General features: G+C 41.1%; 1 protein-coding gene across 2 annotated transcripts in view; it reads right to left on the bottom strand.

Annotated features, from left to right (window-relative positions):
- Positions 1-16,174, bottom strand: part of UBE2R2 (ubiquitin conjugating enzyme E2 R2) — a 58,815-nt gene that overhangs the window by 21,158 nt on the left and 21,483 nt on the right. The window contains exon 1 of one of the 2 annotated variants that reach the window (XM_064402994.1): positions 3,754-3,879. The exons of the other annotated variant lie outside the window; for it this stretch is intronic. Within the exon in view, the coding sequence (XP_064259064.1) occupies positions 3,754-3,864 (111 nt within the window). The 5' untranslated portion in view covers positions 3,865-3,879. Of the gene's footprint in view, positions 1-3,753; positions 3,880-16,174 lie in introns of those variants that run through there. 2 annotated transcript variants of the gene reach the window in all.

The raw sequence follows: 16,174 nt of genomic DNA, 5'->3' as shown, positions 1-16,174 counted from the left end.
CACCACTATGTCCCTGTATGTGATACAGACTCATGTAGATGCTGTAGATCCTGAAAAACAGTTCCAAATTTCTAAATCCTGTTTGACAAACATAGTTCTTTATTAGAGAAGGACTACCTGCCCACAATAACTATCACCACGGAACGCAGTGTTGTGTCACATGAAGGATTCTCTTGAGCTCCAGGAACTGAAAATGCAACTAGAGAAACAAGAGAAATCTTTCCTTCCACATGCAGGCAGCCAAAAACCTAGCTTCCCTGTAATACATCACATATTTGAGAAAGCAGTCAATTGCATGGTGATCAGCTATTTCTAACAAGTCTTTGTAGCTCTTTAGCACATTGAGTCACTGTACTGGAACATAAAGCAAGTGAGGCTTCTCTACAAACTTGATTTCAGAGTCAAATGCCCCCAAAACAGAATTCCTTGCATTACAGGCAGGGATTTTTTCCCAAACAAAAAAAGCAACATTGTCAGGTCCCCACGGTGAGATCATCCAGAATTTGAAAGTGAAACCAAACTCTTTTCCAGGCCATTACAAACAGGTCTGAGAGAATTACTTCATCTCTTCTGCAAAAGAAACCATGGAAAGTTACGTAAGCCTACTCTGCTCTCAGTGAATGCTATTAGAGTTTCTGTGTGGGTTAAGCAAGCCAAGAATTTCCAAGACAAGCTGCAAGACTGCTTGCAAAATGCAGCAACAGCCACAATTAGAGGTCACTTTTTTCCCCACTGAAAGCCTGATTCTAAACATGTTAAAAAAAAAAAAGACCAAACTAAGCAATCAACCTAATTTTAAGTAGAGCTCACAGAATAGTTTTTCCCTACAATTTCACTGATATAAGGCAAAAAAAAAACCTGTTAAACTCAGCCAGGCTGCTAGGTACTAGAGAGTGGCAGAGTTTTCAGGAAGCTTGTTGTTAGCTCAGTTACAGCCACACAAACTAATTTAGGAGAACTAAATATGCAGCTCAGTTCCCTGCTGCAAGTTCCAAACAGTTACTGCATTCATCATGTGCCTGACTCCTCAAACTGAGCTTAAACAGAACAGAAATAATCCTATTTTGGTGCTGATTTTAGCCAGCTGTATGCCATGGCTTCTTGACATCACTGAATATATTCAATAGATAGGAACATGAAGACCAGTCACAATCAATCCATTCTTTCCTTCACCAGTTTGCAACTAGTCATGTTTATAATCCCTAGAAAAATAATAAACTCTTCTAAATAGTCCAGCCTGACACAAAATACAGCCCTTACAGACATTTACAGCTACCACAAAAAATTCAACTTCCAAATTACACCATAGCACATATTTTAAGAATATTGCTACCAGAATAGTCACTTTGTTTCCTATTTTACTGCTTCCCTGCATCTTCAACAGAGACTGCTCTTCAGGTTTGTTAATCTTCTTTAAGGTGGATAAGACAAAAGCACAGGTTCTGCTATGTATGCCAGAAAAATACACAGTCTCACTAGATCTTATGTGACTGAAAGTATAAACCTAATATTTCTGCCAACCACTGAATTATTCACTGATTCAGTCACTATGAATAACTATTACAGCAACTTTGTTTCTTGAGATCTTGCCACACACTTGACTCAACACTTATACTTGTGTCACAGCTACTCCAAGCACTCAAGGCTTGGGGCAGAGAGGCTGTAAAGCTGCCTGGCAGCAAAGAACCCAGGGGAGCTGGTTGACAGTGGCTGAACATGAGCCAGCATGTGCCCAGGTGGCCAAGCATCCTGGTCTGGATCTGCAACAGCCAGGCCACTGGGACTGACACGGGCAGGACTCCCTCCCAGCCTCAGTCCTTGTTCCAGCCTAGCTGTAAATGACACGTCAGGAGTCTGACACTGTTTTTTACAGCCATTTCAAGCTGACAAAACTGAGATCCCTGATTTTTAGGCAGAGAGGGAAGAAATGTTGAATCCATCCTACCTACCCAGTGCAGACAAGCCATGGGGGAAGCACACACATTTCCTGAAAAGCCACCAGGATCACAACTATCTGATTAGAGGATAATGGAAAACACCAGCAGCTTTTATAACAGCCAGCATAAATTGCAGCTGCTTTGTGTTCCTGGAAGTGCCATTTAGAGATTACTTTTATTTCAAAACATTGCAAGCTTAATGCCAGCCCTTCTAAAACTCTGCATTAGTGAGGGCAAGGACCTTTAGCAAATTGTATTTAAGATCAGATACAAAGGAAGTGGTTGGGTTTTGAAATTATTTTGTTGTTATTTGTAATTATCTGCTACAGCCAGCCCACAGATAAGCTCCTACTGACTGGACAGGTAGTACCAAGGTCTCTTACAGATCACCCATCTGCCCTGGCAGATTTGCAGACAGTACAAGGACTCCTCACTTTCCTTCTTAAGGGCACAACCAGGAGGCTCCCCACTGTGCCCTGCTGGATGCTCCACACACTGAACAGGAACTACACTAGCAGGTTAAGTGGTTGTATCTAATCCCACAAAAAGCCCTTTCCTGCTTCTGGTGCATCATGCATTATACAATTCATTTAACGGAATCTCCTCTTCCACATTAAGCCTGGATTAGTGCATGCAGTAATAAACACTATGTGCTGGAAAGCATGTACAGTAGAGGTCAGCAGTCAGTACCAGCAGACACTTTCTCACAACAGTGAGATTTAAAGCACCTCAGTATCATCCAGCTCACAACATGTAGAAGAGCATTATAGCCATCTCATTGCATGGTCAACTATTTGGTGAGGTAAAATGTAGGGCCAACACAGCTATTTCAGTTCCGTTTGTGACTTACCACCTAAGTAATTTCTTGTGGCAGACCTGGGTGCTAGCCTGGTACTTTAAACTCAGTTATTGCTTCATTTCCCAGCAACACTGTATCAGTGTTTATTGCCATCTGTTGTGCTTTCAGAGAATAGGAGGAGCACATCTCTAAGATGAGTGACCAGACCACTGAAGTCTTATGAGTCCAGAAAACTCCCTTGGTGCTGCACTGGCCATATGAACAGTAACAGCAGAAAACCCCTTATATCCCATATTACCTACAGTGTTTCATAAGGAATTTAAATCACAAAAATATGGATGTGAAGAATGAAGTAGATCTCATGAGAAGAACATGAAGCATTTAAACAAAAAAGAAGATGGAGCCAAAATTCAGCAGAGCCACGATGAGCCAAGAAGTAAGGCTGGCTTACACAATCAGAGACTGGTTTGACAGGCACCAGCCCATTCTTGTTTCACACTAAATCATCTCGTACACATTTCCTAATTTAGTTATCTGGGGCACCACTAAATCTGTTGTTCTCAATGGAAGACTTCCTCTGGTACAAACTAGATTTCCTTTTACCAGAATGTCTTTTAACAGTAAGATGTTATTAAATATTTATCCGTAATATATTATCTGCAATGTTCATAAAGCTGAGATGGTTGGGAAGTCATGCAACCCAAAGCAAAGCAGGTAAAGGGGCAAATTACATGAGCACTACCTACACTCAGCTAACAACTGCCAGGTTGATTTCCACTGCTTTGATTGTCAGTTTGACTTTTCATGATGCTACAGAAAATGCTATCACTTCAACTAGTGCAAGAGACGCACCATTTAGGAAGAGACACTGAGTTGGAAACAGTGCCATCCTGAAACAACAAAGTATTTATTCTATACCCTACCGATTTTGACTCAGCTTTTGCTCTTGTCTGCTATCTCATAACTGAGAAGGCCATTAGCAGCAACTATGTAAGACAGACCACAAAACAGAATTACCTGATCCTCTTTCACAGGCCTAGCTGTTGGTTCAACAGCTTCACTGAGCTTTGACACAGCAGCCAAACAATAAAGCAATTTCAGACTCCTGTGAGAGAAAGCTGATGTCATACTGAGGTTTATGTACTTTCCCAGGAATTCCCATGCTGAAATATTATGAGATCACACCTCAATTTAACCTTTACTCCAGGATCAGGCCTGATTTTCAGAGACAAAAAGATGAAGACGGAATATATCAGAGACTGTGACAGGCCATATGTTAGGAGGTTTCTGCCATGGCTGAAGGCTTCATGTTGAGATTGTGCTCTTGGATCTGATGCCTTCAGACTGTACAGGCTTGAGATTGGGGTCACTGTGCTATGCAGAGAGGCTACTCCGTGTGACTATTTTCCAGACAGAAACAGATGACTCCATTCTTATTTAGATCTGTACAAATACACTGGCATCCCCATTTAGCCAAAATAGGAAGAATAACTCCAAATGTGTGAAACTTAAGTTTCCCTGTGCAGCCTGATATTTTCTGAAGGAGCCAGAGATACTACATCTAAAGTTTAAACCAAATCATGCATCTCCCATTAGGTCTTGGCTTCAGAGTAGAAGTTGGGACTTGAAATATCTACTGTACATATAACTGAGCATGCTGGTACCTGAACTGGTAAAGCTCTCACATGAGCATAACTATTCTAGAAACAGTTTCTGTCCACCTCAGATAATGCAATTTTCCATCTCTTTCTTTTTCATTTGTAAAAACAATTAGTTTTGCTGGAGCAGTGGCAGGAATATTTGAGACTGCTTATACAAAGTATCATAGTACATTACTGGCATCTCATGTGAAAATTACACAGAGGGTTGTTATTTTGGGGATCTCTCTCTCCTTGCCAGGCTTCAGGGTCCAAAAGACTGTCTCTTTTAAAAAGAATTGAATTAGGCTATGACAGCTTCAATATTTTGTTCAATCTCACATTTTGGAATTTAACTTTTCTGGGTAAGTAATTCATGTTTTCTTGAAGCAGATTTACACAGGCACATCTGTGAAAAGACTGACTGTGAGACAGCATGATATACTTCAGACTTATCCTGGTAATTTATCAGTGGGATTCACTGACAGTGGGATTAAGGGCACCCTTAATTTCACTGATGACACTGAGCTCTGTAGTGCAATCACACTCTGGAAGGAAGGGATGCCACCTGGAGGGACCTGGACAGGCTGGAGAGGTGGGACTCTGCAAACCTCATCATGTTCAACAAAGCGAAGCGTGAGGTCCTACACCTGGATTGTGGCACACCCACAGAGAAGTGGGTGATTGAAAACAGCCTGGCAGGGAAGGCCTGGGGTGATGGTTGATGAGTAACTCGATGTGAGCCGGCAGTGAGCACTCGCAGCCCAGAAAGCCAAATCATCCTGGGATAAATCCAAAGAAGCGTGGCCAACAGGCCGAGGGAAGTCATTCTCCCCTCCACTCTTGTGACATCCCACTTGGACTACTGCACACAGTTCTGGTGAACGCAGCACAGAGAAGGACATGGAAGTGCTGGAGCAGGTCCAGAGGAGGCCACAAAGTTGCTGCTGAGAGAACTGAAGCACCTTCCCTATGCAGACAGACTGAGAAAGTTGGGGCTGCTCAGCCTGGTGAAGAGAAGGTTGTGTGGAAACCCCATAGGAACCCTCCAGTATCTGAAGGGGCCTATATGGAAGCTGGAGAGGGACTCATCATCAGGAAGTACAGATGAGAGAAAGAGTAATGGGCACAAACTGAAACAGGGAAAATTGAGGTTGGATATTAGGAGAAGATATTAGGAGGGTGGTGAGACACTGGCACAGGTTGCCCAGAAATCTGTGGATGCCCCATCCCTGCAAGTGCTCAAGGCCAGGCTGGATAAGGTTTTGAGCAACCTGGTCTAGTGGGAGGTTGTCCCTGCTCACAGCAGCAGCGGGGTTGGGACTGGATTATCTTTAAGGTCCCTCCCAGACTCTCAAGATTCTGTGATTAATCACTTCCAAAACACATCCCAATTTTCAATAATGCTAGACAGAGTGTCTGTGAACTCACCTATTCATTCCAACATTTGCATCTTTACCAAAACACAGCAGATTGTTTTGTTGCTCTGTGAAGCAAGCCATACCATCTGTATCTGCTGAGTGAAGGATGTCCAAGCTAGCTCAGTGTGAGAACACCCTTTCCTTCAGCCTGTTTTTACTATTTTTAGCCAATTCTTTAAACAAGTACCATTCATGAGTCAGTGAATGACTAATTGCCTTGATTCTCTTCCTATGCAAGCCAGGCTGGATGCAAGAGGAAAGCTCTTCTCAAGGGACAGCCCATCACATGTTCTGCTAAAAACACAGGGCAGGTCTTGATGCAGTCACCTCTTTCATAAGCAGCAAGGGGAAAGGCATATTTATAGCATTTTAAGTGTAAACCCTAGCACTGTGCTGCAGTGTTACACAACTTTGCCTTTCCTAGCATGGCAGGCAGCAGCTCTCTGACGAGACTTCTTGAGCTGGCATACCAGCAGTCTTTCCTTAAATAAAGGACACAGGCATCTGGAAGGTGAATGGCAGCACTCCAAACTGCAGCTGAAATCTTACCTATGCTGGCTGCCATGCAGAAGCCAACTAAACACTTGTACAGCCTTGTCATTTGTTTTTCAGCCACTGCATTACTGATTGCAATCTCTCCTGTTTGGAGCTGGACACAGGCAGTAAATCTAGGCAGACTGAGCAGTAGCAAGCAAGTCTGCTGGACTGTACCACTTCCAACCAGCAGCTAAATCAGCACCACCATCTCCTAGTGTGGAGACCCAATCAGCAACGTGTTAGCCCAGATGTATAACCCCATAGTGACATAACTGCATTATGCATAGCCCCACCCAGTGTACCACTCATCTGAAAAGCGTCTCTGATCCTGCACAAGTGAAGTCTGATACGTATCCACCAGCTGGCTCCTGCCCAGCATCCTCCAGCTCACTGCAGGAGCCAGCATTGTGTCAGAAGGTATTTGCTAGCAAGAAGCTTATATCTGAGACACAAAGGCAAATTTTCACATTATTGCATGATGCACCTGCCAGCTTCATTACTATGGGCTTCTCCAACCAGACCAAATATAGATAAATGCATTAGCTGATACACAGACATCCCTTGCTCCACAGGCTATTCTTTCTACAGGAACAGGTTTTGGGTGGACTTTTTTTGCTAGTGAGGAGCCAGATTGAAGAAGCATTCAGCATTCTGGCATTCTTCACCTCTTTTCACCCCTGCCTTGTGCTTCAGGGGATTTGGAGGTCACAGCATTACAACCAATATTACTTTACTATGGATATACAAGAGAAAAGTACAACACTGAAGTGAAGGCTAGCATTAATATTTCTACCCATGTTCCAACTAGCTGCCATGTCAATTACTAATACAACATCCAGATAAAGCCAGAAACCTCAATTTGCTGAAAAATCTCCTGAAAGAGCCAGCAAAATGGAGCAAAGCAGGTTGAGTCATCTGCAGTGCAGCATAATTTAAGGTATCATTTATACTTATAAAAGCAGAACTACTGCAGTCAAACAAGCTTGAATACACAGCCCTGAAATTCAAGCTTGAATTTAATTAATTGGAACCATTAAGTTTGAAAGTAAACCAGGTGAGAGTAGTAGTCATGAAGAATCACTTAAGCCTACCACAGGTTAAGAGAATTAAGGTCAAGGCAAAAAATTAATGAGACAGGTGTGAGAAGAAGAGAAGAGAAGAGAAGAGAAGAGAAGAGAAGAGAAGAGAAGAGAAGAGAAGAGAAGAGAAGAGAAGAGAAGAGAAGAGAAGAGAAGAGAAGAGAAGAGAAGAGAAGAGAAGAGAAGAGAAGAGAAGAGAAGAGAAGAGAAGAGAAGAGAAGAGAAGAGAAGAGAAGAGAAGAGAAGAGAAGAGAAGAGAAGAGAAGAGAAGAGAAGAGAAGAGGATCTTATCACTTGGATGAAGAAAGATGGAACTTGTAGGAAAGTCAAAGGGAAGTTGTACAGCTGTGTGACTAAAAGCAACCCTTAGTAGCTTCCATATTATGCACTATTTCCTGCCTGTATAAAGAAAGATGGGAAGAGAAATTAGAACTCATTTCAATTTTCTTCCTGTTTTTAAGCATGTCATAGATATTGCTCTTGATTCAGACTTAACTTTAGAAGAAATTTGTGTGACAGATCATGTGTGACTGGCATAACAGCAAAGGTAAGACAAGATCTATGGTATATCTACAGTCTGTTCTTAGTAAGAACTGGAATGCTGCTGAAAAAAAGCCCCCAAACCCAACAATGGGGAAAAGGTGAGCAACAAGATGAACTGCAATATCAGGCCGACAGCAAGAGCTCTTGCAAGAGGTACTGCATTTATAAAGATTTGTAGGAACAGGTGATATCTCAAGTGATTAAAAAAAAAAAAGTACTTCCAGACAAAACAAATTTTCTATTGTGAGACATCATTTTCCACTTAGACTCTTCTGGTATCTACCTTCTTATGATTCTTGGATAACTTATTTTTCAATTCTGCTTTTTAAGGTCTTAAATGTTTGCCTGAATGCTAGAGAAACAGAAAAAATATGACCTGCCAAAGCATTTGCGTGTGCATGCAATAGCCACATAGCAACTTTGTGTGTTGAAGCCTCCTCAGAAACAAGGCACGTTGCCTTCCTGCAAAGGCTCATCTAAAAGCTCCTCCACTTTCTCAATAACAACATCATCATAAGTAATTACCTGTGATACAGAGACCACTTAGAAGGATGCATCCTGTGTCTGATAGCTCAAGTACAGTGCTCCAGCATGCTTCCACTCTCAGAAAATGCAGCATCCATACAGTCAGTTTGGAAACTGGGTTCTCTTATTCCATCCAGAGAAAAATGATACCCCCACATCTGCAAAAAACTAACACTGAGCACTAGGCTTGATCGTGTACGGAATTAGCCAAGGCTACCAAACCCTAAGACCGGCAAGAACAAGCAATGTATGCTGGACAATTTGTATGCTGGACAATCCCATGATGACACTGTTTTCTGTCTGATCAGATTAATTCTTGAAAAATTAAGTCTTCGTGTTGTTAGACTGTTAGATAAAACACAGTGCACCTGATACACTCTATCAAATTACAATGCAGTAATAAGCATTTTGCAGCAAAAGTCATCAGTGTTTTATAAGTACAGCCCTGTCATGGTAAACCTACCCCAGTTACACAATGAAGCCTGCAAACCATAAAACAACCTGTGCTGGTAGTTAAAGCCTTATCTACTCTAGGATAAAATATGTTCATGTTAAAAGAAAATTATTTACCCTCACTGACCATTAGGTATTTTTGTGACTGTTTTTTCCTAGCAAGTAACACAAGGTTCTAGATGCTGATGCTTTAAGGTTCATCAGTAGTTAATACCCAGTAACTATTTCAAACAGGTGATCTGAATTCAGCCACGGTAGCAAGAGAATGGCTGTATTTTGATGTAAAAAAAAAAAATAATTCACTGCTTGTAAAGAGGTGTTACAGTGACAGATTCAGACATCCACATGCTGCTTAGAGCATAAGCTGCTTCCTGCCACAGAAATGAATCCAAAGCATGACTTGGAGGAGCCTCTAGTGGTGGTAAAGTAGATGTGATTATGAATTAGCAGATGCTCAAGGATGAGCTGAGCCCTGCTGGCATTCACATAGCCTACAGATACACAACTCCTAGTCAAGTTACCAGCAATGCCACCTGCAAGCCACACACACACACCTGGGACCAAGCAGGATGTTTTCAGTAGTGCTCTACCTACAAGTTTTACCTTGCCTTGATTCAATAAGGAAACCATACAGCTTGCTTCTTGACCTCTTCAGCTTGTAGGCAACACTTAAAGGAAAACTGAACAGAAGAATACCCTAATAACTTGTTTAATCACTTTCAGACTAATATTTTTGCAGGGAGGTAGATATTCCTGTGGCAATTATTTCTACAGTTTTAACTACATACTGTGTAAAAAAATCCACTTTTGTTTTGACTTGCTTCATAGCTCCATCTAATGCATATTTATTCTTAAATTAGGAAAGACAGTAAACCATCATCCTCTCTTGACTTTTTTTAGTATAAAGCACGGCTTTATAATCCCTAATTGTACCCCTCCTAAGTCATTACCTCAAGAATTCTCAAAGCTTCCTAGATTGGGGAGCAGTGTTGGTACAAGTTTCCTCCAATAAGTTATACTGACATAGGCAGACCACTATTTTTAAATAAACTGTATGTGTGCACACAGAAGGCAAGGATATATAAGCCTTGCACTGCAGAAAAACATCCTTTGAGCAACTTTACAGTGACATTATAGCAGTATCTTCCACAGGTAACAACAATGGAGAATGTTGCAAAAGGAATGCAAAAGGACTTTTCCGGAGCATGCACTTTGATAATATCAGCTGGAAGTAGTTCTATTTGAACTCCACTGGCAAGACCAGCAGGTGACTGTGAAGTTTCTCTCATGTTGCAGCCACATTGATGTGGCACATAACTGGAAAGCTGCTTTCACTCTTTCAGGAGACCCTGTAACATTACCCTTTTTGGTAAGCACTAATACTGATCCAACACTTCCTTTAGCCTAGCACCAAAGAAAATCAAAAAAACACATTTGGCAATTTGGCTGCATCGACTCACATACCATTTAGACTCCAGTACAAGCCCTTAAAGAACTGGAGCATCTGGCACCAAGCACGGAACCAAACAGCCAGCTTTTGTTTGTAGTTACAAGGTTCAGACGCTGAAAAAGTTAATGCTGTTTCAGCACTTTGCAACAACAACTGCAGGCTAGACGCTGTCAAATTACTTCAGAGGTTTGCTTTTTAGCAGCCAAAAGATTTGTGTGGCAACCACAGGTCTCTATCTTTCCTACACTCCTCCTGATGTGCAAAGTAGACTTTCCCCCAAATCAAATAATTACTAGAACTGGTGTGGATTTTTATCTTCCCAAATACTACCAAAAGTTATACAACTGTTTGCAGAGCAACTTAAAACCCTTCTATACATGATCAATATGTTTATAGTAACTGCCAATTGTCAAGGTTTGTTTTAGGTCTGGATATAATGAAATAAAAAGAGCACAGGCTTTGAGGTATCCTGTGCCTAGAAAATAACATACTAAATAGTAAGCATTATTTAAATTATAAAGATAGGAAACTATATTGCTATGTTAGACCTTTGGATGAAAATTATACTGCAAAATGACTGGAAGACATAAAGCATTTTTTTATACTTATGTTGCTTACAAAGCTATACTTTTACATGGTTAGAGTCTTATTCCTGCATGGAATTCATTTCCTGGGGAAAAAAACAGTTCTGGCAATGCTACCATGGAACAAGTATACAGTGATGTGCATTTAAGACCTCTGTATGTCTTGGCAGATTTGTGGGGAGATCACAGCATTGGCTGGGATGGGAGAACACCACAAGGTGACCAACAGGAGTCAACTGTTTTCCTGTAGCTGGTTTATGCTGCTCTCAGCTGCTTTTCTCTACAAGAACAGCTACAGGATGGAAATTTTAGCCTAAGAAAAGCTTCATGCTAGGAGTTTTTAGTTTCAGAAGCATCTAGCCATAGAAGGGGAAATCCTGGCACACAACAGCTCGCAAAAAAATCCCAGGTTATGCACCCATGTCATACTACAAAGAGTTTTGAGAAACACATGGGGGGAGTACCTGCACTGCAAGGGTGGTGGAGTGAGGGAAAACTGCATGAACCCATTCCAAGCAGCCTGCCAGAAAAATCAACCACAAAGATCCTTTTGTTCCTATTCTTGGACATCCAGTATTATTTACTAGAGCTGCTGCTCAGTCCCTCCTACCCCACCTTGGCCCAGTTTTTATTGCCTCCAAGGAAAAACATTTTCAGATGAGTAAAACTATCTCCATCAGACACTGCAACAGCAGTGACCTTCAGGGGCACTGACAACAGTCTGAGGAGTAAAATATCAGATCCAAGGGTCTTCTTTGCTGCACTGCATGGGTTATGCATTTCCAGATCCAGACAATTTGCCTCCACATCCCTCCAGTCCTGCTGGCCCTGTAAAAAAGTTTATCCACCTTAGGAGCAGCCTCATTGATTCCTATAAAGTACACTAAAGTAGGGTTTTGGGTGACCTGTGTAACATTCACTCACTAAACCACTCTCAAGACAGATCTCACACATTTTATGCATCAGGCACATAAACAGCTCAACCAAGCAGCACAACTGTCTCTAAAGATCTCTGCACATCTGACCTTTAACATTACACTTGCCTGCTCTGTGTTATACTCTTCTGTAGTCAATATTGGTGGATTTGGTGCAACACAGAATATCCTGCAGATGTCCAAAACTACTTGGATTTTAACTGCTCCACTGGAAGCAGAGGATTATGCCATACTACTCAAGTCCATCAAGCTAACTTTTTATAAGGGCAAACACCTGCAACATAGTAACTGTCAAACTTATAAGTACAAAGTGGTTCCATGACATGGCAGCATTTTTTCCTATGCACCAAACCCATGGACAAGGAACATCTCCAGTGCCCATTTTAATGTTTGCACAAGTACTATCATATTGTCCTTGTTAAATTTAATTTAAAAAAATCACACTGCTCTTATGAATGGTCTTGGAGTACAATAACAAAATCAACCCCCTCATGTTTTTGGTTTTTTTTCCCTTACAAAACACTTCTGTGCACCTGAACACATCCAGAAGCAATGCTTACATATCAATACGAACACCTTACTACAAAGATGCTTTGCAGTAGCAGCAGAGCTCTCCTCCCCTGCACAGCAACACTAAGCAATCACACAATGATGAGAGAATCCCTTTTAACTCCCACTTTGCACCCACTTATCAGAACAGTTATGAATACCTACTCTAATAGAACTATCTTCAGAGTTTTTTAGAAACTTAATTATCACTTTTGGCATCAATTAGGTCAGCAGAAGTTGGTGCTTTCTGAAACCTCCTGGAGAAGGAGACAGCACATTTATCACTGTCATGTGAATTTAGAAGGGGAAATCAAAGCCATTACTATCCCAGGAAGTAGCAGAACTTACATATAGTATTTACGGCATCAATTATTTATGTTTTCATTTCAACTCCAATTTAGAAACAGAGGAAGTGAAAAAAAATTCTCAGTGAAGATCCTAAGCGGGGCTCCTTTAGCTACATATTTATTTATGCTCAGTCTCCTCCCTTCTCAGCCACAATGCTGCTGAAGGACTTTATTAACTTCAGTCCATTATCACCATCACCAACATTAAATATCTGCTCAAACCAAACCAGGCTTATCAGTAGGGTAAGGATCTGTGGTTCAAACAGCCTGCAATTCTAGACACCCAACAAGGTTTCAAATTAGCGTGCTATGCTTTGAAGTTCAGAGAAGTTATCCTCTCCAACCCAAGGAATTACCACCACAAATGGGAAGAGATTTCCTAAAAATTCCTGTTACAGAAACTATGCAAGTTTTGTTCTGAAGGCTACCATTCAGTATTCCCTATGTCAGAAGAAAAGCTCTAAAAAAAGACTGCTTTCCAAGGGACTTTTTGACATTTGAAATGCTCAGGTCAGAACTTGCCAACTTTCAGCACCAGTATAAAAATTAAGAAATAATTTAACTCATATAGGTATTAAGAAAAAATATCAGAAGGCTTGCCAAGTTATCCCCTATCTCATTTTAAGACAGGCACTGACATTAATATGCAGCACTGCCAAGAATCCTTAACCTTCCTAACAGAGTACTTGAGAGCTACACAAGAAGATGCCCTGTACCTACCACACAAAGCAGAGGGAACCCTTGCAGATAAAGACCCTTGCCTCTGACTGTACCACCAGCCTTCAGCTTCATGTGTGACAAAATAAATTACATCATATTGATTTTGCTAATCCATTCCAAATATGGTACACTTCAAACAAACCTGCAATGTAAGTTGATTAGACAACACTGACAAGCCAGTCAATGAGTCCAAGAGCAAAAGGGGAACAACATCTAATCTGTTCAAGGCTTCTGCTCTGGTATCCCAGGAAACCAGCTGCAGCTGCTTGGTTCAAGTTGTGTACTATGGCAAAAATGTCTGCAATCCCACTCTAATAACCAGCATTTTCACAACTGCTAAGCAATGTCTGAGCAGCAGCTCCTCTATAGAATCTGGAGCATGAACTGCACACGCACAAGCACAGTATGTCTGGGGACCCAGGGCACTCCCATCTCAGTAATGTTTTTACTAGGTCATCAGACTGTGTTTACCACACAAGATTTATAGAGACATCAGTATAAAACCCACCTCACTTACACACAAAGTACCATAATGAAGTACAGGAGCAAGCAATATCACAAGGTAAATGATCATTCAGTTCACTTCCTTGGAACCACCTCGTCACGATGATCTAACTCAAGAAGACTTCCTTATCTTCATTAATACATTTATCCTGTGCCCAAAATGCAAACAAAAAGCATGAGATTGAATGCTTTCTACATGGTAATTTAATTATTTTCTACCTGGTAGTACTAGTAATTTCAATGTCTTGACAGCTGTTAGTCCTCAGCAACTGACCTATTTGATCATTAACTTGGTCTTAATCACCTAGAATAATCTAAAATCCTAATTTATTTTAGATACTATGTGTGCCATTTTAGTCTGTCACTTCCCAGCCTTGAAGCACTTAGCTGTCTGTGCAGCAAGGATTCAGAAGACACCAAACCGACTACCCACACTCCAGAAGTCAGCATTTAAGACTCCTGGATTCCTCTCAGAGGATGCTTTCAGAGACATATATTTATCCCAGTATTATTTCTTTATGTGCTACACAGTTCAATTGGTACTTCTCAAACTGTCATGATGCTAAATAAAAAAAGGTTGTGGGAAAATTAACATATATAAGGTTAACTGAGAACTATCTTCCTGCTAGCACGAAAGATCAGGAGTACTAAGCTATACTCTGTTAGTCAAAACACTCTGCAGACCCCAGGTGAGCTTCTGGTGTCTCTCTCAGGCAGACAGGCTGCCACTCTACATTCAGCATTTCATCTGCATTTGCTACTAACTCTTTGCACAAATGCCGGTATTAATTTACAGTGGATGACCAAACTATATTTAAAGCTTTTCTTTTGTCATTCTTTTCCTCCCCACCAAAACACACACAGCAAGTTCAGCTGCCTTAAGTATTTTATCAAAACCTACCAGGCAGTATCAAGGACAAAACAGTGGACTGAGCAGACAGAAACAATTGTGATCTAGTACATAAATCAGTATTGGAAAGGACAATACATTAAAATATGACCGTTTGATTCAAATATCAACTGTTTGGAAGTAAAGTCATATTAGTGCCAAAGTCTGATCTGGAGATTCTTTCAAGCTCATTTTCCATGCAGTCAGCTTCACTGTGCTGTACTGTTGTTGTCCCAAAATGGTTTCTTTCACCCACTGTGCAAGAGGTTGATCTCCACACAGAGTTGAGGTATTTGATTTATTTACAGTTCTGCACAGAAATGGGAGCTGGTGGTGAATCCACAAAGCCAGTACAACAACGATCAAAATCCTTCATTATTTATACATTTTACCAAACAAAGGCATTAATGTTCACTGGCTACAAGTTACAGAGTTCCTTCATTATTTAGTATTCTATCTTCTATTAGTTAAATGACTCCCTTACTTCTCAGAGCACACAGACTAACAAAAGCAATTCTTTTTTCTGAGTCAGTGGGTTCCTTGGGCCAGTGGTCCGTGAGTTGGTGGTCCTAATCTTCCCTTGCCAGAATTACTTTTTATCCAGTTAGAGCTGATTTCTCAGTTGTTGACTTTATTGGTTCCTTCCTTATCTTAGGAGTTCTGCCAAATGTCCTTGTGGCTGGTAAACTCTGTATTCTTTGTGCCCACTATCAGTGGTACATCCTGCTTCCCAAGCTTTATTAATCTCCCCCTTGGTCTGAGAAAATGGAAGCATGCCAAGCCCTAAACCTTAATAAGGCCCTTCTACCAACAAATAACATGCCTTTCCAACACCTGGATATCAGTCTGAAGAGCCTGTCAACAGTGAGAAGGCACTTTGGAACAACAGAAAATGTTACAGTGAGCTCATTAGAGCACTGCGACAGCTCAGGGGGTATTAGATGTTGAGCACAGGTGAAAATTAGTTATAAAAGTTCATTAAAGATGCAGTTTGGACTTCTCAGTTGAGCAGGGAGCTTCAATTCCAAGAAGGTATTACAAAGAGGAAGCGGCATCCTTCCAAACTTTATTGTTACAGTTGTCCAGCATGGTAGAAAGTATCCACTCATAAACATCATAAACTTCAGATTACCTCTAAAAACCTGAGCTTTTGTGTTTGTTTTTTTCTCATTAGTGAAGATGTCCTCCTTCCCCACCTATGTCTGAATGACACCAGGTATCTTCTCAGTATCAAGCTTGCTCACTACCTCCAGACTTTCTCTGCA

Source organism: Passer domesticus, chromosome Z (genome assembly GCF_036417665.1).
Source record: "Passer domesticus isolate bPasDom1 chromosome Z, bPasDom1.hap1, whole genome shotgun sequence".
Lineage (NCBI taxonomy): Eukaryota > Metazoa > Chordata > Aves > Passeriformes > Passeridae > Passer > Passer domesticus.
Note: the sequence above shows the minus strand (reverse complement) of the source record. Positions and strands in the feature narration are given on the sequence as shown.